Source organism: Rhinolophus sinicus, linkage group LG12 (genome assembly GCF_036562045.2).
Source record: "Rhinolophus sinicus isolate RSC01 linkage group LG12, ASM3656204v1, whole genome shotgun sequence".
Lineage (NCBI taxonomy): Eukaryota > Metazoa > Chordata > Mammalia > Chiroptera > Rhinolophidae > Rhinolophus > Rhinolophus sinicus.
The window spans coordinates 25266622-25294604 of NC_133761.1; the positions used below are offsets into that span (position 1 = coordinate 25266622).

At 33.3% G+C, this 27983-nt stretch overlaps 1 protein-coding gene across 11 annotated transcripts in view; it reads right to left on the reverse strand.

Annotated features, from left to right (window-relative positions):
* OXR1 (oxidation resistance 1) overlaps positions 1-27983 on the reverse strand; it is a 451232-nt gene that overhangs the window by 2391 nt on the left and 420858 nt on the right. For 6 of the 11 annotated variants that reach the window (XM_074316799.1, XM_019750589.2, XM_019750595.2 and 3 more), the window contains 5 exons: positions 8442-8522; positions 6445-6570; positions 5511-5663; positions 3131-3226; positions 1478-1551 (listed from right to left, as the gene is read on the reverse strand). In XM_074316799.1, the coding sequence (XP_074172900.1) occupies positions 1478-1551; positions 3131-3226; positions 5511-5663; positions 6445-6570; positions 8442-8522 (530 nt within the window). Of the gene's footprint in view, positions 1-1477; positions 1552-3130; positions 3227-5510; positions 5664-6444; positions 6571-8441; positions 8523-21091; positions 21282-27983 lie in introns of those variants that run through there. The other 5 variants (XM_019750593.2, XM_074316800.1, XM_019750594.2 and 2 more) reach the window with 3 other exon arrangements.

Consider the following 27983-nt stretch of genomic DNA (forward strand, 5'->3'; position numbering starts at 1 on the left):
ACTTTAGACTTGAGTTTGCTCAACGTCCCCTGTAATGTATATTGAAGCTGGAATCTGAATCAGGTCTGACTCCAAAGCCTCCATTCAGTCTGTCACCATCATGATTTTGATTTCTTTGGGGTTCCTGTTTGGAATTCTGGAATATTAAGTCCCTACAGTTCCCATTTTCTGAGACTGTACTCTCCTTCTTCAAAGACTGTAAATTTGTCTTAATTTGCTATCAAATTTGCCAGAGGTTAGTTTACTTTGCTGGAATCATGTTGTATAATCAAAATCAAGGTCGGGCAGACGTCTATTGACCTTGTGCATGTTATTTTCAAAGACTCAAGGAACACTTAACAGCTTGAAATTATAAGCGACTTACTTATGATGCCTTCCTAGAGAGCTAACAAAATCACATATAAGACTACCATTTGGGGTGCGCTTAATGACTGGCCCCACCCCACCAAAAAAAGGTATTGAAACATATAAACATTATATGCTGATTCCAACAACAATTAAAGATAACACAGTTTTTAGTTACCTGGTTATATACTTCAGAGAAGGCTATGCTACCCATGGTTATTTTTTAATCACTGAAATTATGTCTTCCAAACACCTATCTACAGAGAAGTTGTTAGAGAATTTGCTAGAATCACTCACGCTAATAAGATTCAGTGGTCTGAATGATTATATATTCTCAACTGTGGGAAACAAATAAATATCACTTTTATACGTCTGGGAATTACTTAGCTGACTATATGTCTGACCTTGAAGGATACAGAGAAATACCAAAGGAAGGAGTTGATGAAATTTGCTAAGCACTATTTGAGAAGTCTAGGCTGGGAGGCAGTAGAGCAAGCTACCTCCAAACACCCTAAAGACTAAACAAAGTTGGGATACCAGGGTAAGAAAACAAAATTTCTCATAGTGCTGGCTATGCCAAAAGAATCAAATCAAATTACTGACAGACTCATACTGTTATAAACAAAACAAACAAGAAAACAAACCCTGAAAACTTGGGGTGGGGTGGGGGGTGTCACTAAATAATTTCTATTACTGTATAAAATATCAATCCAAATAGTCTCCAGGGTAGAATAACATGAAAACCACTGGACCTGTTATATACATGACGAGAAATAATAAACCACCATGGTTTGCAAATTTGAGAAGTTCCAAGGTATTAGTATATTTCTTTTTCAAATACTAAGGAGTCACTGTATTCCAGCAACAGGATGGGTTTTAATCAAAAGAGAATCAACTAAACAGCATTTTGAAATGAATAAACAAATATTCTACCAATGATTTCAAACAGTGCACATAAGTACCTTCTTGCAAATAAATTAACACTTTCTCAGTCATGATACACATTTTAGAACTATAAAGTCAGAACTTTCCAAAGATAACTGATTTTATAAATAAGTGATTTTTGTAAATAACACAAATAAAATTTTCAAGTTTCTTAAATATCTCATGGTAAACTGTTCAAGAGACTTACCCACCACCACCAAAAGCTAGGGAATCCATGTCTCCTTTGATAAAAAACATATTATCTCCTGTCCACTTAAAGACCTACAGAAATGAAAAAAAGCTTTAAATATGTACATGAAAATGGTTACTAAACAGTTAGTTCTCCTAAACCCCAAAGAGCTAACAAAGCCTTGATGATAGTAAGAGGAATAATAACAATAACAGAAAAAGGGTGGGCAGTGGAGCTTTAGGTTTCAGTGTTTGTATGACTAAATTTGAAAGCACATGTTTACTGAAACTAATCTTCAATTCCAATTCTTCAAATCTTATTATCTCTTCATGTGTATTTCCCATTTCTGACTATATGGGTATTAAGAATTGAAGAGTTAATGAAAATAGTTGAAGAAAGTAGAAAGTTAAAAAACTGATATGGATGCCATTAACTTTTATTTTAAGATTAAACATATATGTACGTTAATTTGGTAACATTTTAGTATTTTGATATAGGGCCAAGGCTGCTGCTTTGGGTATATCTTTGTCTATCATCATTCTTATATAAGCCCGTGGCGCATGTTTATGATTTCCAGTTTCAATTTCTTTAAAGAGCAATGAAAACTTTCAGATGTTAATATTCTTAAATTTTTTTCTCTAACCTTTCATGGGAGTTTTACCTAAACCTAATACAAACAGGAATTTCTAGTACCTTACCACTATCAAGTTTTTCCAAAATATGCATTATAGTTTTCAATAAAATAAGCTTTAACACTCACTTTTTCATAGTTAGAAAACATTTGATTTACTACATTATTACAGATATCAGGTAGAAATAGCACTAAAGGTTTGCGAATAAGCACAACTGGAGCTTAAGAATTTTGTGACAGCTACATGCTTCCAGTTAGCTGTCAGCGTCAGATCACATGTTTTAGGAGGGAATGGAAAGCACCAGTTATTCTGTTGAGCCAGTTAAGCTCATGTTTAAGAGAGCTTCTATTGTGTTATCCAATTCTTTCTATTTTGTTCATTATAGAAACAGTTGCTAAAGACCACACCACCTTTTTTTTTTTAAAACCAACTGTGCTGATTCCTATTTTCAAGATTATAATTTCCTCTCTTAGGAAAGCTTTGAATCCCTTAATGTCCACGAGATGCTGGGATTGTACTGTGTTTTAAATAGTCACACATTCACTAAAATTCATGTATACCTTTACATTTTAGATCTTATTAACATTAGAATATATTTGTTTTAAGTTAGTCAAGTCACATGTAAAGAAAAAAGAATTGGGTAATCACTTTTGATTTAAACCGAAATAATTTTTTAGGTTTTCAAGACTTACATCATTAAACTTATTTAGTAATTTAGAGTGTCTAGGAATTTCACAATGAGAATTCGTAAACAGGACAGTGATAACAATGCATACCCCTTCCTGAGCCCATGATGTTTCTGGCACCACGCCAAGCGCTGTACATATGATTCTCACTTAATTTTTAAACAACTGTTACATTTTATGGTCCCCATTCTATCCACAGAAAAGTTGAAGCTCAAGATGATCAAAAAAGTGCTAAGTTTTCAGTCAGTAAAAGGCCCAGATGAGGGTCAAATGCAAGTGTACATGACTCCAAGTGCATGTTCCCTCATTATGCCAATTCTTTATAAACTGAATATAGGAATAACTGTCCTTACCTCAAACTCTGGACAGAATGTAAAAACAAAGGTCTCTCCAGTACCATAAAAGCCATCACTCACTTTAAATGGCTCAGATGCTAATGCACCAAAAACCTAAGGATAAAAAAAAGGCATATTTGATAACACGACTGTTAATTTGTTTCATTAAGCATTATCCCAGTACATATGTTTAAGTAAAATACAAAAAGAATAGAAATCTAGTATAGTTTTATGTACTTATACTTAAAAAGGGAAACATAATCAGTTGCTATATATTCGTATTACTGTCAATTACAAATCATGTCAGTTTCTCAATGGGGGGGGGGGGAGAACTGATTTTTCCTAGTCTTAAAATCTAAAAAGATTCTTATTACAACAATTAAACAGAAAATCTTAAAAAGTGCTTCACACATTTCAGGAGGACTTACATGCACCATGTATGTACAGTAAGGACAACATGCTGCTGTGGGACTGTAGCACTTAGGGAAGCAAAAACTCTTCAGTACAGGTAAACATCTACTACTAAAAAGGTGTGCTATTTTTTTCTTCATTGGATGGGCCTAGGCTCTGCAATGCTTGGCTCTGCTAACACCATGCCCTTACATACTGTGTTTCCCCAAAAATAAGACCTAGTCGGACCATCAGCTCTAATTTGTCTTTTGGAGCAAACATTAATATAAGACTCGGTCTTATTTTACGATAAGACTGGATCCTATATAATAATGTAAGACCAGGTATTACATAATATAATGTAATGCAATATAATATAATATAATACAATACCAGGTTTCATATTAATTTTTGCTCCAAAAGACGCATTAAAGCTGGTGGTCCGGCTAGGTCTTATTTTTGGGGAAACACGGTAGTACAAGACACACAGTAGATACCCTAAAAAAAGAATGAATGAGTAAGAGACCTGGAAAAGTCATTTCAATGCTCTGGCTCTAAGTTTCTATCATAAATGGGAATGCAGAGAATTTGGTAAGTGATCTCTACAGTCACTGACTCTCCTGACAGTTTATTTTTATAGTCTTAATTTTTAAAACAGACTTTATTACTGAAAGGGTACATATATTATATACAGAGGGTGCCAAAAAAATGTATACACATTTTAAGAAAGGAAAACTACTAAAATTGTAATACTCAACATATACCGATAACAAAAGATGAATACAAGTCCTGTTTGATTTCTGCAATTACAAGAGGTGCTCAAAGTGGTTACCATCAGCGTCCAGACACTTCTGATTGTGGCGAACTACTGCTTGAGCAACGTTGACCAAAGTGTCCACTTGTATATATTTTTTTGGCACCCCTGGTATGTATATACACAAGATATAAATGTACAGCTCAATTTGGAATTATCACAAAGCCAAGTCCCATTTAACCTTCATTCAGACCAGGCACACAACTGTACACCAGAAGCTTTCCTGTGCCTCCCCTGCACCCCCACCCCCCCAAAGGAAGCCACGAGCCAGACAATAACAGAGATTTGTTTTGAACTTTCTATAAATAGAACCGTAAGACAGTGACTCTTCTGATGTTTAACTCAATATTATGTTTGTGGCACTTATCTATGCCACAGCATGTATGTAGCAGCAGTTCATTCATTGTCATTCTGGCAAATACCGTTTATTGGGTGTAAAACCTTGGGAAAATTGATAAAACACTTTAAGTCATAGTTAACTCATCTTTATTTTTTCCATTTAAAATGAACTCATCTCCAAAACAGGGATGATGTAAGTACAATCTCACAGGGCTTTGATGATTAATTAAGATAATATAAAATGATCAGACAAGCATGCATAAGCACATTAAAGGTGTTAGTAGTAGTGGTGCTTTGTTTTTTGTTGTTTTTTTCCTAAATTAATATTGCTATTTCACCCTCTTATTACTCTCCGATGCTGGTAATTTACCTGAACTTGCTGTTTCAGGAACACATCAATGTTTCTCTTGCTTATCTATGGTTTTGTACTTGGCATCACTCTCACACTATTATCTTTAACTTTCCAATCTGTCAATCTCCACCCTTTCTGTCAACCTCACTTTTATCTCTCCCTATCAGATATGCACAACCCTTACTCTAAACACCTCTTTTATTTTTTCTAGGTTTTTACTACTTGGCATATTTTACTTGGCATGAGATATTTATATGCTTAAATGTTCTTTCCTACCAGACTATGATCTGTTTGAAGGCAGGGGCTCTTTAAAAGATATTTGTTCTCTTATCTAACCTCTGTAGCACTCAGCATTGTCTTGAATATTAAACGCACTCAATAATTATCAGTTATACTTAATAAAATGTACCAATGAAAATAATTTTTATCAAAAGAATATGCTAAAAGTTTACTGTTACTGTAATCTCTTACAGGGTAAGGTGTCTACGTAGTTATTTTCATACCTGCCCATCACTGTCTTTAATCACCATCAGCACCGGGGTGTCTAAACCTGTCATTGTTCGATAAAGGGTCTTCAGGCTGGTGCCATGCTTCCCGGTACCATAAACAAGAGTCCATGGATAGCCAATCGTTCTTGGTGGAAGATGCTTGGTAAGCTTCGAAAAATAAAATGTTAACATTTACAGCACAGCTTATTGTCAATTACAGGACACTAATGCCAGTTAGGATTTAATGGTACTTTATAAAATGTAGGCTACAAAAATGACAGTAGAAATTATTTATCATTGTCAAAGATACTGAGATGCCTGAAGAGTAAATGCACATCCCTCAGTATGAAATATTGTCCAGTAGGAAAAGAAAAGAATCATGCTGAACAAGGCCCAAATTAGAACAGAGACAAGAAACCTGAATTCTTAATAGTGCCCTCAGTATTGAATTAACAAAAACATTGATGGGACTGTTAGCTTGATTAATAATAACCTCTCAAATAATGGGCTTTAGAGGCAGATTATCAGAGTTAGAAATCAAGCTTCAATAAATTACATCTGTGTGACTTTGACAAATTACTTAATCTTTCTATGTCCAAGTTTCTTCATTCATAAAATGCATACGATAAGAGTATCCAACTCCTACAAGTATTGTAACAACTACATGAGAGAATCCATATGAACAAGTAACTAGCATATAGTAAGAAATTAAATACTGGCTACTGTAGTATCTCACCTAAATTGCTTTTGTTACGTTTAATGTGTGCTTATCCAAATCTCCTAATACCTTCTATTACACTAGTAACTATATTGTGTTTACGTTTTCTTCATTGGAAAGGAAGACTAGTAGCAGTAACCACGCTTCTTAACTTTTCAAAACAACTGAAAAGAGGCTGTTTTACTTTTATGGGTACATACTCAGAAATGCACATATATGGGTATGTCATACCTTTTCAATTTGATCTGGCAGTAAGAGTTCACTGGGATCACTTAGGTTTGGTCGAAAAGATTCAGACTCCAGGTCTGCTTTCACTGGAGCCACTAGCTTTGAATTTATGTCTTCCCGTGTAGTAATCTAAAAAAAATAAACAGCAGCAGCATATTAATATGAAATTGCAACAGGCTTTAAAAATTTCAGCCTTTTTAGAGAAATCAAACTTTATACCTTAGAAAAGTTGACTGAAGTTTTAATTTAGTATTTTTAGAAGGAAAATGATGCTCCATCCAATAACAACGGCATATCCAATGTAGAAAAATATTTTTTTAACTCTAAGACATTTTTCTCATTCAGTACATGAAGAAGGACAGGTAATGAATGATACGCCCATATTTCTATGCAGAAGGAGACCATTGCATGCAAACTTTAATTTTGCTGATGAAGGGCAAAAGTAACCCAACTAGCATGCTTTTCATGTGTGCTGTTTAAAATGCGTGGGGTTATTTTTTCCATGGCAAACATAAAAATTGCCAAAAATCAATAAGAAAACATCCTTGGTGCCAAAATTTTAATTTAAAGAATAGTACAATAAAAAGTCTAACTGCATTAGTCTGTGTATGTGTGTGTGTGTGTGTGTGTGTATTTGCTTCACCAAAAAAGTTACCATTATTTTAAAAAATGCCCTCAATATTTTTATGTTCTAAATGCTGAATTTTTATCTAGTTGGACCAAACAACAAATTTAAAAGTTAATTTGTTCACAAATCTATGTTGTAAATTAGATTAATTAGATGCATTAAAAACAACAAATACGTTTTGCTTGGTGGAAATGATCTCACTGATATTCTTAAAATGATAAAAATGTTGATTAAGTCACAACAAACTATACAATCTATGCTATTGGCACTTACTTTTCCATATTAATTTTATTTTAACATATAAACACAATTAACATTAGAAAATAAAATATATGAAACATAACTATTACTGATGAAACTTTTAAATTGGAAAATAGAACTATATTGGAGCAGATAACTAAAATGCAGCAATGCTTGGTGACTATGACTCCATACAGGAATGAAATGTTGCTAAACTATTCTGTTCCTTTAACATACTTCTTAACAATCCTAAACAGCATATATTTTCAACCAATACATGTTCTAGAACTGTATTGTTTTGTGATGAGAAGCTACATTTTATTAATTCTTTCATATCATCATGCTTTACCCTTATTTTGATGATGTGAAAGGTTAAAAAAACACACAAAAAACCCAAGGCAGAATGAGAAGCACTAAAAGAAAACAATTTAGTAGTTCTAGCAAAGCCATGAAAGCGTATCTTGCTAAGAAGAGGAAAACACACAGTAATACACATAACTAGAAAATGAGTTCAATTGTATCGGTTTCTTTTTTCTAAAAAAAAAAAAAAAAAAAATCACAAAGTTTATTTCTGGAATTTTCAATAATTTATCGAGTTCTGGTGCTTAACCTACATTATTCTAAGGTATTTCTAATACCAACCAGGAATACCTCAAGAACAAAACAATTTATTTCATTAAGATATTTGATGAGGGGTCGATACAACTGAAATAGCCTTAAAGGAGAGAAAATATTTAAAATCTTACTACCCATTAAAATTTTCCCATAGTACCACATCTTTCAGATTGTGTTTAGTAAAATTTCAATCTTAAACCCAAAGACATTCTTTCCATGTTAAAATTAAGAGAAAACAAACTCCTCATCAGTCAAAGAAACACACAGTGCTAAGAACAGTTCTGAAGTGACAGAAAATTCCTCTGAAACTTTTTCAAATGAAAAGATGAGAGAAAAGACAATCCTGCAGCTCTTCAAGGCATTACTGTACTCTGAGTACAAAAAGGAATTTTCTGGTGGGTGATTTTAGTGCTGTAGTCAAAACAAATCTTTCAAACACGAGATTTGTCCCGACCACAGACATTAAAAGCAGGGAGCAGTCAATGTCTGGAGGGGTTTAAACTACTGAAGGGGGCACCTGGAGACGTCTGCAGAGTGTGCGCAGTTCTTCAGTATTTAGAGCATCGATCCTGCGGTGATACTCAGCCACTGACACTACCTGAATATGGAAACAGGAAGACAATAATTCCACTGACAGTTGAGGAAATAGCCAAAATAAAACCAAAATATGGAGAAATTTAAGTGGGGAAAAAGAGCTATAATCAGGATTTCTTTCCCCAACTCCATGCTGAAAATCCAAGAGATTTATGTATCAAACTCCAGTGAAATACATATGAATGAGTTTAATCACTACATTCCAACTAGTTCACAATATCAGGTTTATTTTATGGCTTGTTTCATATAGACAATTTTTTGAGTAAATAGAATTACAGTTGTTTATAAAAGGAAACATGCTTTGCGAACATCAAAGATGACATCTAAAAATCTAATGTTTTGTAGTTTACAAAGAAAATGATAGTTTCAACCCTTCCCTCCAAATCAGTTTAGTTTCAAACACTGTACATATCCTGATGGCAATGCTGGAAAAATTTCTTCCAGGCAAAGGTGACAAACACACTCATGCCATATGATCTGCATCAGGTAAAAAGGAGAGAAGGGAGCAAGAAAAAGATATGAAGTACATTTTAAAAACTAAGGCAATAAGAAAAACAAGCTCTAGAAAATAGAAAATTAGGTTTTCAAAAGCACATCTAATCAATAGTACCTTCTAAGGCCTGTCACCTACTTTAGTTTTGGCCTCTCCTCTATATTACTTCTTTATGTTTGGTACTGTCGCAGTTATTTGTGAATAAAACTTAATGGCTTTCCTACATTTTAAATTCCTAAGGAAAATTCTGTATCTTCTGTAATTGCCTAGACCAGTCTCTCATAGTACTGAATTTGACAGCCATATATGACAGATACAACATTCTTATTAAAAAACTCACAAAAACAGACAACTTTCCTTAAGTTGACAGCCACAGCTTTTTCAGATTGTGACATAATTCCCCAAACAGTAATCATAATATAGTGAACTCTGATGGTGCCATAAACGTGTGCCGATTCTCCTGAGCTATGGACAAATTGCTCTTGTGATCAAATATGTAGAGGTTCTGGCCACAAAATGCAATTAAACCAAACCAATCAGCCCACAGAGTTTAGACTTCCAACCTAGGTTTTAAAAGTCCCTTGTTCTAGCCAACTAAAATGAACTAGCCAGCAGTAAAAAAAAGAAAAGAAAAGAAAAAAGGCAACTCTATAAAGAGCTATGTAAACCTGTTAAAAGCTATGAAAGACATGAAATAGAAAAAAGGAAAAGCAACTGGGCAGATTTCAATTCTGGGCATTATTATTATACTGACTTTTGCAAAGCCACAATGCATGCAATACAACAGCTAACAAAGAAACCCTAAGTGGTTATGATCTCCAGCTCTGGGGGATCAGATGGACCTGGGTTGGGCCCCTTCTTTTTCTATTTCTTCATAAAATAATGGAAATAATAAGAGTACATACCAAATAGGGTTTTTATATAAATCAGATGAGGAAATAAAATGCATATAAAGGATGGAGTATAGTGCCTACCATGAGAGCTACTATTATTAATACTACTTTAACTTGATCATTTTTTATTTATTACCCTAAGTGCTAAAGGATAATGTCTTAAGAGCCTCCTTATTTATTTTTGGTTTTTATTTCTGATATTAAAATATTTCAGTTTTGAGAGCTCAACTATCTTGTATACGAAGAATGACATTTCTGAAATTATTTTAAATTTCAGTGTTAGATAAAAATATTAAAGACCTTTCAATTAAATACAGAATTTTCAATAAAGATGAAAAAAATTAGGTGATAAATATAAGAAAAAGTTCACGGCCTTGCTTTTCTATGGCTGAACTCTCTACAAAATATTCAATGGCCAGTTATATTTTTCTTTCTTCTTCCCATGGTATTCAGTCTAATCAAGAGTCTCATAGCCAAGTATTTTCAAATTATATGACTTAGCTACTCCTCTGCATTCCTTCTGTCCTTCTGGTTAACACTGATCTTACACTTATTTCTTCAGGCTCCTTCTTTTACTAAATTAAGCACACTTCCTTGATGGAAGTGAAATTGCATTATGCTCACAAAATGGATCAGTGATAATCTAATTTCATCCACATCACTGAGAGCAGGAGTGATCAGTGAGGGACCCACGAACTGCCATTGTAAACATATGGTCAAGTCATAATTTCTTTTATGTCACTAATACCTTCCTTCATTATACTTTTTAAAAAATGTTATTTTTTTTCTGGGACTTACAAACTCACCACTTTCTGAACCCTAAATATTTACTCATGCTGTGATGAATGAACACACAGAAAACTGTCAAAAGAGTCTGTGAATGAACAAAGAAAAGGGATCTGAAATCAAATGAGTACAGAAATATATTTCCTCCTATCACAACAAAAGAGATTTGGATTCCTAGTACGTATGATAGAAGTGGAGTTAGTCTTAATTTTTATCCCTTGGTAAATCATACCCCATGTTCAGAATTTATTACTTTACCAAAAAGATTAAACTTAAGTAGAAAATAGACACATTTCCACAAAATGTCCTACATTTTTTAATTATTAAGGGAACACAGTTGAGGAAACCAAGACCTTCCAATTAAAAGTGTATTCACTGTCTGGCTAAAAAGTCGTTTCTTGAGGAATAGAGTGGTTTGCATATACTTCTAGATCCCATGTACAGGAACTACAATGCAACAGGACCCGCCCTCTGCAGGATTAACTGCTTACTCCCTAGTCTTTTCATTCTTAGACAAAGGACTCTCACACAAAGAAGTGTTTTCCTAAGCATTTATTTTCACAGAATTACAAACATAAAAGTAGGGATTAAATCCACCCATCTCTATTACAAAGGGACTAACAACAACAAGAATAGAACAAAAGCTGAAAATAAGAGAAAACTTATAGTTGTATAATGAATATAATTCTGTATTTATAAGTTGCTGTCAATCCCATGAATAGAAACGTGTTCTTCTCCTAGACATAAAGACCAACACTTTGTTTAATAGTCCTCCTTTCAGAATGTTCCATATTTCCCCCTGAAATTACCCCCAAAACTAATAACCTCCCTTCCCCCAACTGCCTTACAGAGTAACAAAATTCTAGTAAATATCTGTGAATGTGCATTTTTATTCCTTACTTAGTCCTTACTTTTATTCCTTAGTAAAGGGAGATGGGGTAGAAAAAAATTTAACCCAATCAATGACATTTATACTTACTCTGGTATCCAAAAATGTGTTAATCAAGGGGGAAATGTAAATCTGAGCTATTGCAGCTAACAAAAAGGGCATACAACAGAATCCTTCAAGTCACATAACTTTCTGTTCAATAGTTCATCATATACAACAAAGTCATATTACAAAATAAAACATGGATTGTGTTCAAACTTTGTTCCTTTTTGCTTTAAATTAAAACTGTTGCTTTCAAAATAACACTTCATGGAACTATAATAAATGAGGGATAAAAGAAGAAAATAGAGAATGAACTAGATAAGTGGAAAATAGGATTGTTAGACAGGAAAAAAGACTTAAACCCAGAAGGAATTCAAAATAGAACACATTGTCAGTTTTGATTTGAATACATCTTCCGCATTTAAAATAATTCCTATGAAGTACATTTGCAGGTGACTCATATATTTTTATGAGAATGCAGGTATATTTAGTCAAAAAGAAAGCTGTTTCCTACTCAAAACCATTCAATTACAATATGTATATACAGTATGAGCTTCCTGGAACAATAAATACAAGAAGTGAATCTCATAAAAAAGGAACAGTGTTGTTTCTCCACAGCATATCCAGGGAAAAGAATATTCATTACATAATCCTGAAATATGTAAATTCACTATTATAGTTGGAGACTTCAAACTCCTCTATCAGTGAGTGATTCACAAATCTTGTAGGCAGAAAATCATTCAGGACATTGCTGAACTGAACATCGCCCTCAAATAATTGGATCTAACTGACATGTATAAAATACTTCATCCAACAACAGCAAAATACATTCTTCTCAAACTTACATGGAACATTTATTTACTAAGTCAGACCAACATTCTGGGCCATAAAACACACCTTAAGAAACAGAAGTCATAAAAGTATGCTCTGAGACTACATTGAAATTAAACTAGAAATCAGTAACAGAAATAGTGGGAAAATACCAAAATACTTTTTAGTAACATACTTCTAATTAATGCATGGTCAAAAAAAATCCTGAAAAAATTTTAAAATATTTTGAACTACATGAAAATAAAAATACAACTTATTTTGGGATGCAACGAAAGCAAGGATTATATGGAAATTTATAGCATCGAATGCATATATAAGAAAATCAGTAATCTAAACTTCCATCTTAGGAACCTAGAAAAAGAAGAGCAAATTAAATCTGAAGTAACTAGAAGAAAATAAATAATAATAAAAAAATAGAGAAGAAATCAACGAAGTTGAAAACAGAAAAGCAATGGAGGAAAAAAATCAACGAAACCAAAAGACAGTTCTTTGAAAAGTTCAATAAAATTGATAAACCTCTACCAAGCTAAGTAAATTAAGGAAAGAAGACACAAATGAATTATATCTGAAATAAAGAGGGCCGTCACTATTGATCCCACGGACATTAAAAGAATAAAAGAATATTATAAACAAATCTACCCACAAATTTGATAATCTAGATGAAATGGACCTTGAAATTTCTTGAAAGACACAAACCACCAAAACGCACACTAGAAGAAACAGATAATCTGAATAGGCTTATATTAAAGAAGTTGAGTTAATAATTAATAACCTTCCAAAACAGAAGGTACTAGGCCCAGTTCTAGACAACTAAAACAAATTAGCTACCAGTAAACATCAAAGTAACTTTATAAACAGCTATGAAAACTTTGTGAAAGCTATGAAAGACATAAGAGTAGCAAAAAGAAGAAATCGGATAGATTTCCATTCTAGCCATTATTATTATGTTGACTTTTGTAAAGCAACAATACATGCAATACAATAGCTGACTCTATACTAACAAAGAAACCCAAAGAGGTTATGGTCTCTACCTTTGGAATGAACCCAGATAGATTCACTGGTGAATTCTATCAAACATTTAAAGAAGAAATTATACTAATCCTCTACAATCTCTTCCAGAAAATAGAAGCAGAGGAAATACTTCCCAACTCATTCCATGAGACCAACAATTAAATAAATAAATAAATAAGTAAACAAACAAACAAAGACATTATAAAAAAGGAAATATAGAAACCAGTATCTCTCATGAACATACAAGCAAAAAGTCTCAACAAAATATTAGCAAACTGAATCCAACAATGTATAAAAAGAATTATAGACAATGACCAAGTGGGATTTATTCCAGGTATGCAAGGCATTTGCAAGGTACTTCAAAATTTGAAAATCAACTGATGTAATCCATCACATCAATAGACTAAATAAGAAAAACCATACGATTATATCAATAGATGTACAAAAAGCACTATTCAAAATCCAATAGTTATTCATGATTAAAACTCCCAGCAACCTAGGAATAGAGGGGAACTTCTTCAACTTGATATAGAACATCTACCAAAAATTCCTAGTGACTGAAAATGAGGCTCCTTATGACTTTAATTAAATTTAGCTTTAAATCCTAGTTCTAGATTGATAGCCTCTGCCTGCCTCTCTCTCTCTCTCTCTCTCTCTCTCTCTCTCTCTCTCTATATATATATATATATATATATATATGTATCCCTCAGAGACCTAGCCTTTCCCACAGATAATAAGCACCCTCGAGGCAGCAAAAGACAGTAGTCAGGACCAGCAAGCTGGTCCCAAGGTCAGGACCTCTGGCAGGCTAATGATAGCATCTTGCCCTAAGTTATGTTTCAGCTCCTGAGCCCTAAGGTGGAACGACCCCCTGGCTACTTTCCCATGAAACCAGACAGAGGGACACCAGAGCAGACCTCAGAATTGTCCTCAAGACCTGAAGAGATGATTTATTACCCTTACCTCACTTCCACCCAATCAGCTTCCAGCATGACCCCGAGCCCCTAACCCACAGGGTCTTATGATTTTGCCCTATGGACTCTGTAACCTACATGCCACTGGGGAGGCTGGGCTTCTGAGCATTAGCTTCCTGGGTGGCTCCATTCATGACAAAATAACCAATCTTTCTCTACTACAATTCTTGGTGTTTAGTGTTTGGCTCTGCTAACATCAAACGGACAACTTTTCTGTTCAGTAACATTATTATATATTATGGTGAGGAAGGAAACAATGTCCCACTAAGAAGCAAGCCAAAGATGTCCCTTCTCACCACTCCTACTCAACACTGTAGTAGAAGTCCTGGCTGATGCAGTACGACAAGAAAAGGAAATGAAAGGTATTGACTGGGAAGGATGAAATAAAACTGTTAGTAGATGACATGATTGCCCATGTAGAAAATTCTGAAGAATCAACCCTAAACTATTGCAATCAATAGCAATTATAGGTTTACAGGATATAAGGCTAATATATAAAAGTCAACTGCTTTCCTACATATCAGCTATGAAAAATTAGAATTTGAAATGTAAAATAATACTATTTATATTACTACCAAAAAAATTGAAATACCTAGGTGTAAATCTAACAAAACATATATAAGTTTGTTAATTTTGAGAAGTTCAAAATTCTAAAAAAATAAATACAAGAATATGTAAATAAATGGAGCAATATTCATGTTCACAGATACAGATAGGAAGACTCAATATTGTCAAGATAACAGTTCTTTCTAGCTTGGCCTACAGATTCAACACAATTCCAATGAAAATCCTGCCAAGTTGTTCTGCGGATATAGGTAAACTGATTATCTAAAGTTTATATGGAAGATCTCAATGGAACACAACGATAAAGGAAAAGGACAAATTTAGACTTTTTAAGTCAATTTCAATAGTGAAATGGACACTACTCAACTTCAAAACTTATAAAGGTCAAGTAATCAAGACAGTGTGATACTGGTAAGGGAACAGACAAATAGACCAGTGGAATGGAACAGATCATCCAGAAATAGATTCACACAAATACAGACAATTGATTTTTGACAAAGAAATAAAAATAATTCAAAGGAACATGGATGTTGTTCCCCAAATAGTGCTGAAACAACTGGACATTCACATGCAAAACAGTTTATCTACACTATGTCCTTATTATTTTCACAAAAATTAACTCAAAATGGAAAACAACAGAAAACACAAAACTGTAAAACTCCAAGAAGATAACACAAGAAAAAGATCTCGGTGACATTGGGTTTGAGGGTGCATTTTTTTAGGTAGAACAACAAAAGTACCATACATGATACATGAAAGAAAAAATTACAGTTATTTAGATTTCATTAAAATTAAAAATGTCTGCTTTGTGACTGGTATGCAAGACAATGAAAAAAAAAAGCCACAGACTGAGAGAAAATCTTTGCAAAATACTTATCTGATAAATGTTACCCAAAATATAAAAAAACTCTTACAACGCAACAAGAAAACAATCTAATTAAAAAATGAACTAAATAAAAATCTGAACAGATAACTCAACAAAGAAGATATACAGATGGCAAATAAGAATATGAAAAGATGCTCATTATCATATGTTATCAGATAAATATAAGTTAAAATAACAATGGGATACCACCACAAACTATTGAGAATGGCTCAAATCCAAAGCACTGACAACATCAAATGCTGGTGAGGATGTGGAGTAACAGGAACTCGCCTTCAGTTTTAGTACAGCGCAAAACGGTACAGCCACTTTGGAAAACAGTTTGTAAGTTTCCTACAAAATTAAACATATTCTTATACAATTAATCAATTGTATTCCTTGATATTTACCCAAATGAGTTGAAAACTTGTATCCACACAAAGTCTGCATGTGAAAGTTTAAAATAGCTTTTTATTATATTGACCAAGATACCCTTCAATAAATAAACTACGGTACATCCAGAAAATGGAATACTAAAAAAAAAAAAAAAGAGCATATAAGCCATGAAAAGACAGGGAGGAACCATAAATGCATAAGTGAAAGAAGCCAATCTGAAAAGGCTACATACTGTATGATTCCAACTATGTGATACTCTGGAAAAAGCAAAACTATAGAAACAGTAAAAAGGTCAGTTAAGGTGGAGGAAAGGAGGAATGTATGGAGCACAGGGAATTTTTAGGGCAGTGAAATTACATATCAGCCTTTAATGGTAGATACATGTCATTCCATAGAATGCACAACACAAAGAATAAACCTTAACATAAACAATGAACTTTGAGTGATAATAATGTATAATATTAGTTCATAAATTGTAAAAAATGAACCTTACTAATACAAGACGTGAATAATAGGGATATTGTGTTTGGGGAGAAAGGAGGCATATGAGAATTCTGTACTTTCTATTTTTCTGTAAGCCTAAAACTATTCTAAAAAATAAATTCCATTAAAAGAAAAGCAGGGAAATGATAATCACAAAATTCCGGGAGATGGTTACCAATTTGGAAGAGACATGAGGTCGAGAAAGAAAGAACGCATAGGCTGATGCAATTGCATTGGTGATAGTTTAGTTCTTAAGTTGGGTATTGGGATCACAGATACTCATTTTATTATTATGTCTTATAACTTGCATATGTTATAAATATGCGCTCAACTACTAATCCAAATAAAGAAAAAATTCTACATTGAATATATGCATGTATGTCCTCCTTCATGAATATATGTAACTAGAAAGCAGAGGATGTTTTACATACAATTAAGGCATATACAAATATTAGTTAATAAATTTCCTGTGAATATGTACTATAGGTAGGCAACATAATATAACAGAAAGAATACTGGGTTTGGGTATAGATCTCTGCCTTAACTCTGTTTCTGCTTTTTATTAATTTTGTGAACTTGAGCAACAATATTTAATCTCTCCATTTCTGCTCTTTTGAATGGAAATAATAATCATAATTTAAGCACTTTATGAGGAATAAATGATATATATAACACATATATAAAGTAGACACTGATAATTAAATGTACAAAATAAATGTTAATTCACTTCTAGTTACATTCGGAAAATTTTGAGAGCAAGTATAGCAAAAAATTTAATGGCACATGCTAAGCAAAATAAGTCAGACTGAGAAAGACAAATACCATATGATCTCACTTACATCTGGAATCTAAAGCACAGAATAAATGAACAAACAAAACAGAAATAGACTCAGAGCTATAGGAGAAAAACAAACTGATGGTTGCTAGATGGGAGGGGGGTGGGAATAGGGGAGAAGGTGAAGGGATTAGAAAGTACAGGTTAGTAGTCACAGGGATATGAAATACAGTATGGGGAATATAATCAATAATGTAAAGATTATGCAGGGTGCCAGATGGGTACTAGACTTATCAGGGGATCACTTAATGGATGGTGCGAATTTCTGACCACTGTGCTGTACACCTAAAGCTGAAGAAGAACAGTAGTGAATGTCAACTATAATTAAATACATATACTGGGGCTGCCTCCAAAAATGTATACACATTTTAAGAGATGTTATCTATGCTCAAGAAGTAGTTCGCCGTAATCAGAAGGGTCTAGATGCTGATGGTAACCACTTTGAGCACCTCTTGCAACTGCAGAAGTCAAACGTGACCTGTATTCATCTTTTGTTATCGGTATAATTTTAATACAGTTTTTCCCTTTTTTAAAATGTGTATGCTTTTTTTTTGGCACCCTCTGTATACATAGTCACGGATTGTGGAGTCCAGCATAGGGAATAAAGTCAGTGGAACTGTAACAACGATATATGATGTCAGAGGGGTAGTAGATTGGGAGGTGGACTTATCACTTTGTGAGGGGTGTAAATGTCTAACTATTACATTGTTTTGTACACCCAAAACTAACAAAACAAAACAAAACAAAACAAAACAAAACAAACAAAACAAACAAAAACTTAATGGCACAGGCTAGAGTCAGAATGTCTAGACTGGTTTTTGACTACTATGCCTCTGTTTCATAAAATGGAGATGATAGTAGCAGTATTTCACAAAGATTAAATAACTTGTGTTATGTGTTTATAATAATATATAGTATTATTATAATGTGTTTATAATAATATATAGTATTATTATAAGTATAGTGTTAGTAGAAATAATTATTTTATCATTACTATAAGAAATATTTATTGAGTTGAGGTCACTAGAAAAATTTTTACATTTAAATGAGCTCTTCTTAAAATTCTACCTGTGAGGTAATTCTTACACAGATGTTGACAATTCAGCATAGGAGTGTTTCTACTGTGTTTTCATATATATAAAAGCCTAAAATACAAAAAATAAAATCTGTTTTGTCATATGTAAGGGTCTAATACAAAAAACAATGATGATTAAATTAGTGAAGTATTGCTATTGATAGAGATAAATGTCACTATTTAATGATTAGTGACTTTAGTCTCATTAAGCATAAATCCTTATAAATAGGCATGTAACTTTCAAGCAAAAGACAATTTAGCGACAAGACAATAAAAAGGTAGGATATAATATGTGGGTATATCAAATATATACACAGCTTCAAATAAATGACTAGAAGATTCAAGTTTAGGTGTTGTGTCAGAATATACTCTAAAACAGCCTTAAAACAATAAAGATAAGGAAGTGATTAAGCATGCTTGATCAGCATGATTTTCACTGAAAAGCTAATTGGCAAAGGTTTAACTTCTTTCCATGTATTTTGGGGGCAAATTCCACTTACTAGCTATGAATATCTTTGAGCCTTAAATGAACTTATTTATAAAATGAAAATAATCTGATTAACACATAGGGTTACTGGTAAGGTTAAATATGATACCACATACATCAGAATTAAAAAACTGTCACGGTTTCCATAAATACTGCATGGAGTACTAACCAGTTCGTCACTTAGGTGTGTACCATTCTGCTAATCAGGTGAGTACAGATATGAAGAACTATAAAACACTGCAAAATACAAAGTCCAAAAATGAGACATCTTATTTGTTCTAAAATACTTGTTCCTCTCCTAGAAGAACCATTTTCTATTTTCAGTTTTAAAGCAGAAGAGCCTCTTTGCAGGTAAAACCTTACAGGAAATCTCAATCTACAAGACAAGTAAAAGAACTGATAACCTTTTAATCCTTATTTCTTAAGCCTTTCTCTTGCCCTACAGCTCCTGGAATATCTCATCTAAAGCAAAGAAAACAGCTAGAAACCTAGGACCTGAACTTGTCTACATATCGAAACCCATTGTACTGTATTGCGCCACTTTAGAAAACTCAAAATGGTATCCCAGGGGGTTCAAGAATGTGCCAGGGTCAAACTGTGCACCATGACAGCTTAGTTCAGCAACCACTCGGTACCTGTTGAGCCACCTTTAAAACAGGGAGTAATACTACTGACTGCCATTATTGTGAAGGTTCAATGAAATAACATATGAAAACTGTCCGTGTAGCTGAGGTGAAGACCAGTGAGAAGCATGCTCTCATATCTGACAAAAATCATGTAACAGCTTCCTGTAAGGATGAACAGGAGTGGGTGCAATAAGCGTATGATGCATATTATGAAGATCTATAAAATTCAAAACATCCAAAATTTATTTTGCCTGTGTCTGTAATAAATTACATTGTATTAAAGGCTTGGCAAAAATAATGATATTTACTCTAACTGCACATATAAAAATACATGAATAGCTTCAGTGTGTTTGGTTAAAAAAAAAATCTGTGTTAATTGACTGTTCTGATAAATCTGATCACAATTTTAACTAATTCCATCATTTTAGATTTCTAAATTCCTCTGTACTGATTCATCATATAAACAAAAACTTGAAATCATTCAATTTAAAACTAAAAACATAACAAAGTACTCTCTAGACTAATTACAAATACCAGTAATATTTTTACATGCTTGAAATTTAAGGGTGGGCAAGGTGCTTTGGGGCCATCTTCCAAAGTCACTCCTGATTCTAAGCATATATCTAGCCTTGTTTATCACCCACAACTACAGTAAAAACAAAATAAAATTACTAAGGCAAGATATAATCCTGAATTGCTACAGAAAGAATAATTGGCAATATATTTTCTAACAAATAATGCACACACATTTATATTAAAAAAATAACTAAGATTCTTAAATAGTAACATTGACTGAAATTTTTATTAGAATACCTTTTAAAGTTTTATATTAAATAGCACTGTTTGAAACAGTTTGGATAGTTTCAAAAAGCCTTTCTCAGATTCCTAAAATAATACTCTTACTACACAATATTATAAATGTATCTAGTTTGGAATCCACTAAAAAAAATTAGAGTTAACTCACTCTGATTGTCCTACTCAACTTATTTTTAAGCAAAAAAAGATTCTGAATATTTTCCTACAACTTTCCTGTGAAAGTTAAGCTTAAATAAAAAATTTAGGCAGCAATAAAGATTTGGTAGCTATTGCTTATGTAGAATAGAAAGTCAAAACACTTCTACAAAACCAAGTTACAGTCCCTATTCATTTCCTTTTTTGAAGATATTTAGGATTAGCAGAAATAACTTAAAAGTACTTTAATCATACAATTTTGTATTATATAAATATTCTCTTAAGATTAAACTTTCAGAAATTGTATAATTTTGCATAATGTCACCATAAAAATACTAGTAAATACAGAAATTAAAATTATTGACTAAGATTTACCAGAGTATATTTATGATTAATTGGCTGATGTCTTCTCCCTTTTTTCCCATACCAGAGACGAGACATTTCCTTTCCAGGGCAAATTAAGTTACATCAGATCTTGTAAAAACTGTTTTAAAAAGCATTCTTCCTCTGTCAAAGATAAATTTCCAGCACAAGAGCCCTTCCTACTACAGTGACAAAACAGTTTGCTAGAGACAAAGATTTGATTGACAATACAAAGAGCTAATCACTAAGTAGTGTCCATTGCAAACAGAGTCCTGAGTGGAGACTGTAAAGCTGGGGAGGGAAGAGAGGGTTTCCCATGTTTAAGTTTGGTTGCGCTGTGCCCAAATGTGCAAAGAAAGGGCTCAAAAGTTTAAAGACACAGAGCATGTATTTCTAAAACCAGTACACCAAGACATACACTAAAAATATCTTAGTCATAAAAAAGTAATAAGCACAGTTGCCCGAGTCCCTCCCAAAGTACACAAATTATTTCAATTAACATTGTGTTGTTTGCTCATATAATCATAAAATTCTGCTTTTTATTTAGATTTAAGAGTCCTATAAAATTTCATCTTTTGTGTGTGCATTTCTAAGCAATAAAATGTTCTTTGAGGGCTCTTCAACCCTCATATTTCATGGAATGACTATGTAAAAACAAAGCCAATCTACTACAAATAAATCCTACACAAATACTCAAAATGACCTGAAAATTCCTTTGACTGTTACACAGTCTATTTTTAAACTGAATTTTCTAACATTTAATTTCTTGAAAAAGTACTTATATTTACTTATGCCTACATATACTTCACTAACCAGTAGCATGCTGAATATAACCAAATAAGTGAAATTTTAAGAATATTATTATGTCTATAAACTAAAATTATCCAGAGCTCAATTTTAACTAGACTATCAATGTCATAATATAGTACATCTGAAGATTTCTTCCATTTTAGACCAAACCTGCTCCTGCCTTTACCTTGTTGTGGGTACACAAAGAACTGTACACACAATGACACCCTTCACACACACACACACCACCTCTCTACCACACACAACACTGCACCACACCCGCACACTTCCTTCCTCCACTTTCCAGCATGTACATGCACAGTACAGAGCACAGCCCACACTGAACATCCCCCAACCAGCCCCACCCCACTTACCCTAAGATCTCTTTCCCACAAGCTCTCATAGGCACATTATAACCATCTCCACACGGGCCTTGCTACATACAGAGTCCCATCATACATCCACACCACCCCCGTCACTGGATTCCCCCTGGCCACACCAATGACACTTACAGGATTTGGTGGTGGTGGGGGTGCCATTTTGGAAACCTATTCATTACTTACAGTCAGATTTCCTAATAATTAAAAATATTGTATGTGTACCAAAATGTATTTAAATGAGACTGTTAAACACACACACACACACACGCGTGCGCACCAGGATAGCCTATTTTGTTGGCTGTCTACTCAACATACATCACCAAAGCTTCTAATACAGCTTTGATTTTGCTCAGATCGTCTTTTCAGTCATGTTGTTTCTGAGAAGGCCGCCTTCATGCCAGGACAGGATGTGTCCTCACAGATCTATACAAGTGGCTCTGAAAGTTTAGCCTGCATCACAGTCATCTGGATCATTTGTGTAAAACACAGAATGCTGGGCTCCAAAACCAGTTTCTGGTTAAGCAGATGGAATGGGGTCTGAGAACCTGAATTTTTAATAAATTCCTAGATGCTGCTGATGCTCATAGTTTTGGGACCACACTTTGAAAAAACAACAAACACAATGAAATATCATCTCACATTTGTCAGAATGGCTATTATCAAAAAGTTAAAGAAATGACAAGTGTTGGCGAGGATGTGAAGCAAAGGGAAGCCTTGTGTAATATGTTGGTGGGAATGAAAACTGGTGTAGCCACGACGGGAAACAGCAGAGAGTTTCCTTAAAAATTTAAAATAGAATTACCTTATGATGCAGCAATTCCACTTCTCACTAAATTTATTCAAAGAAAATGAAAACACGAATTCTAAAAGATATCTGCACCTCCATGTCCATTGCAGCATTATTTATAATAGCCAAGATGTACAATGGAACACTACTTAGCCATAAAAAAAGAATGAAATCTTGCCATTTGTGACAACATGGACATTAGGGACATTGTAGACCTTAAGGACCTTATGCTAAGTGAAATTAAGTCAGAGACAAATACCTGATGATCTCACTTACATGTGTAATTTAAAATAACAACCAAAAAAAAAAACAAAAACGAAAACAAAGCACAAACAAGTTTATAGCTAAAGATTACAGATTGGAGGTTGCCAAAAGGTACAAGCTTCCAGTTATAAAATAAGTCATGAGGATGTAATATACAGTGTGGTAAATATAGTTAGCAATTCTGTAGTGCATATTTGAAAATTGCTAAGAGAGTAGATCCTAAAAGTCCTTATTATAAGAAAAAAATTTTCCCTTAACTATATATGGTGACGAATGCTAACTAAACTTATTGCAGTGATCATTTTGTACTATATACAAATATCGAATCATTTTATTGTACACCTGAAACAATGCTATATGCAATTGTAACTCAATAAAAAAAACTGGTTTAAGCTATTTTTTGAGTGTGTTTTTCTGTTTCATGAAGTGAAATGCTTCCTAATTAATAAACATAATATCTAGCAGACATAAAATGAGCTCAGTAAATCTCTTTCTTGTCTTTTCTTTTTTCATAGTGTTTAGAAAACATAATGTTAGGACACTTACATTTGCCCAGACATTCCAGAGCTTGAAGCAGATGTCAATTTATCATTAGTGCAAAATGACAGACTTCAAAATGAAGCACTTTTAAAAACATACCTAGCTTTAAGACTGAACATAATCTGTTCCTATAATTCAGATATTCAACATAATCATCTTTTTTCCTCTACTTTCTTTATCGGGGCTGAAATTATTAAATTACCTTTTATGATTTCCTTAGTCGGGAGAGGTCTACTAGAAGCAATAATACATTTTCTACCCCACTCAGTATTTAAAGTAATATTTTATAATTTTAATATTTCAAATCATAAACTAGTCTGTCATTTAACCATCTTGTCTCTTCTCACAATCCATATTAAACAACACTTTGGATTTTTAATGGAAATTTTATAGCCCATAACTTTTGGCTAGTAACTGAGGAAGAATATTAACAGGGAAAGCAAAGCATTGGTTCAAAACTTTCCTGAGATAGATAACAGCCTCATTTAACATTACTAATAGTCAAAAAAGACCACATTAGGCATAATTCCTGGGTGCCAAATGCTAACAACAGAAAATACATGAACAGTCTAGAACTAGAGATCTACTCTACAACACAGTGCCTGTAATAACACTGTATGGTATAGCTGAAGATTTGCTAAGAGGATAGATCTTATATTAAGTGTTCTTATTACAAAACAACAACAATAAAGAGGGTGTGAAAAAGATTTTGAGTTGATGGATATGTTTATGGCATAGACTGTTGCGATGATTTTTTACTTGACTCCAATCTCATCAAGTTATATATATTAAATATGTTTTCTGTATGTCAAGCATACCTCAATAAAGTGGCTTTAAAAATACTCAATACAAAAATATTATACAAGGCAATCTGAATTAACTCATAAATTCTAATTGTTTTTAATGCTTTTGATCTCTACCTTTTTCACATTTATTCAGTTTCTTCTGGAGTTATGATTTACAACACTATGTGATCTAATCAATGTAAAATTACATATATTCTTCAGCTGCCTTTAGGAGAAATGTGACCTCACTATACTTAGTGACTTAGACACAGACACTACTTTCACGGCGAACAAAATCAATTCTGTATGGATTCCGCTGGCTAGGCTGAGAAGAGATCAGGAATGTTTTGTTTTGTTTTATATGTTGACTCAATTTTAATTTTGGCATTACTTGTGTTTAATTAAAAAAACCAAACCCACGTGTTTAATAAAACGAACACCAGAATGCCCTTTATCTGAAAGCTTAGGAAATAAAATGTTAGCCAGACAATTCAAGCTTCCTGATACTGGTGCTTCTTAGAAGTTGCAGCAATTCCAAACCGTTGGCAACAGTCTTCTCTGGGTAACCTAGCAAACAACCATGTCAATCACTTTACTTAATTAATGACAATTAAGAAAAAAGAACTGACTCCACATGGCAATCATCAAATACTAATAAAAAAAACAAACCCAATAAGGACATAATATGAGAAATTCTATGGCCTAATATGCCAAGTTTAGGTTAAATATTTTATATTCATATAATTTAAATGGAGAACACTAAAAATTAATATAAAAATATGAAGAGTCTATAAATGATATTTAAGAACTACCTAAACTAGAAAGCAGATTCTAAAATATCATGAGTAATTACAAAACCTTTGCACAGATTTATGTAACAAGTAGTCAACATATTTACACTTACACTTACATGAATGAACTAAGCTTCGATTGTCTGAAAAAATGTGAGTAATGTCAAGCACCTCAAAATCAACAAGTCATCTCAGAAACCAAAAATCAAATGGAACATATTTTTATCAATACTTTGGCATGAGGGAGAAGTGGGGTAAACCAGAACAATTTTCTTCTAATACCAATCATTACTTTTGAAAATGAAACACACTAATATGTTGTATAATCTATTGGCATATAATCTTAGTAAACTTGTATTTTTTAATTTAATCAATAAGATAAACCTGGGAGGTAAACTTCAAAATAAATCAATTATAGTTAATAAAGTCAATTTCCTACTTGTTTCTATCATCCTAGGAAAACTGAATGCTTTAATTAGTAGGTATGGCGTATGAAAGATACTGAACTATAAGTGGTATAATATTAACTTTAGAGATGAAAAGAATGGAAAAGTGTTTCTGCCAGCTAATATCCCAAAAGGGGTGAAATTCAACCCAAAGGCAATGGGATAACAAGCAATTTTAGCTTAAAACGATCCACTTTTAAGGCCTGTGTCATCAAGCAGTCTGACTGGGCATACCCAACACGTGATACTTTGAAACCTAAAACTTTCAGAGGATTCTACTAGAGAGCCTCTTGAAGTTGGTACTTGGGATTGAGGATGATATAGCCCGAGGGTGCAGTAAGTGCCATGACACCTGGTGACAGGGTACAAATGACCTATATTACTGTAGCATCATTTTTTAATGGTAAGGAACTTTAAAAATTCTTTTTATATTACATCAGGTAAATTTAAGAATGTAAAATTCACATGAAACTTAAAGATAAAACAGGCTTCAAAGATACTTCAGGGTTATTGTGGTAGCCACTGCTTTTGTCAACACCACTAGAATTTGGGTACTTGTCAAGTCCACCAGACTTTAAAGAGTACTTGATGGACAAATTAAAGAAGCGCAGATCAATTAACGATAGCCTGGTATGTATACTCAAAGGCATTATTAGAAGAGGGAAATCAAGACACGTGATAGGAGTCTTTTGGTATGTAAGGGAGCTATGCCTGGAGTAATTGCATCAGCATGGCTACTACTGATAAGAAAAACGTTTTTAGAAATCAAGGCACAAATGATTAAAGAAATGTTTCTCCATAGCGAACCAAATTTATGCTTTTGGTGTGCAGATGCAACATCAAAAAAGAGTAGTATTTTGAAAAATATTTTATACAATATAACTTGCATGACTATATTATGATCAACACCGTGTGAAAGAAACTTCCAGTCTTAATATTGTGTAAGTTTAACACTACACCTTAAGTGGTGGCATGTGTTATACGATGGTGGTTTTCCATCTGTACTATACAATGCAATCATCTGAGGAGCTTTAAAGAATACTGACAACTAGGTCCCACACAGCATGATTCTGATTTAACTGGTTTGTGGTGACCTTGGGCAATAAGATTTTTGGAAGTTCCCCCAGATGATTCAAGGTTCTGCCAAGGTTGCCAACTTGGTGTGCTAAAAAGAGTACAGGCTCTGAATTACAGATTACCTACTGAGATTTACAACTATGAGGATTTTAGCCAAATAAGAAACAAGATTAGAGAAATGATCTGTATAATAAAGATGACAGTCTATGGTTAAATGGGGCACTCTATATGTTCATTATCAATTTATAGGGAATTCAAGGTGGAAGAATATGCTAATAAAACCGTGGGGTGCCATCAGCAAAATCCAAACTGTGGGACATTCTACAGGAAAAATCTGGTTTCTTAAAAATTAAAATTACAAGGAAAACAAGAATAGCAAACAAATGGAGAAAGAACCTACATTTACAGAGACTTAAGAGACATTTTAACTAACTGAAACATTTGGATTTTAGTTGGATCTTGATTCAAATAACAAACTAAAATACATTCATATTACATACATTTTAAACATTTTTATGATATTTGAAGAAATGTGAACAACTGGGGAAAAGGAGGGATTACAGATGAAATTAAGTTGATAAAGCTGAGTGATTGGTATATGCAAATTCATTATACTATTAATATCTATTTCTGTATATTTATCAAATCAAAGCACTATCATCAGGAAACGGTAGGTATCAACAGGTATCTTTCCCCACCTTTACCTCAGGATCTTCCTGACACTGTTGAAATGACATTAGACACTTCCCTTTCCAGTAAAAATCCATAAAAACAATCCCCATCACAAAATAAAAAACTAAGTAACATTTTTCACAACACTGTAAAGTCCCACATATAACATTATTCTCACTACACATGCTCTACTGTCTTCCTGTTATTGGATACTGGCAGAAACCAGAGGAAAAGTTTCTGTAATAAACAGTTCCTTTTCAGTGGCAAAGTATGGTTACTAAAATCCCCAAAGCAGAAGAATTCAAAATTAACAAACTCAAGATACTACGGTCTATTATTTCCAAAGGTAAGTGCTTCAACCCCAGTGGAGAGA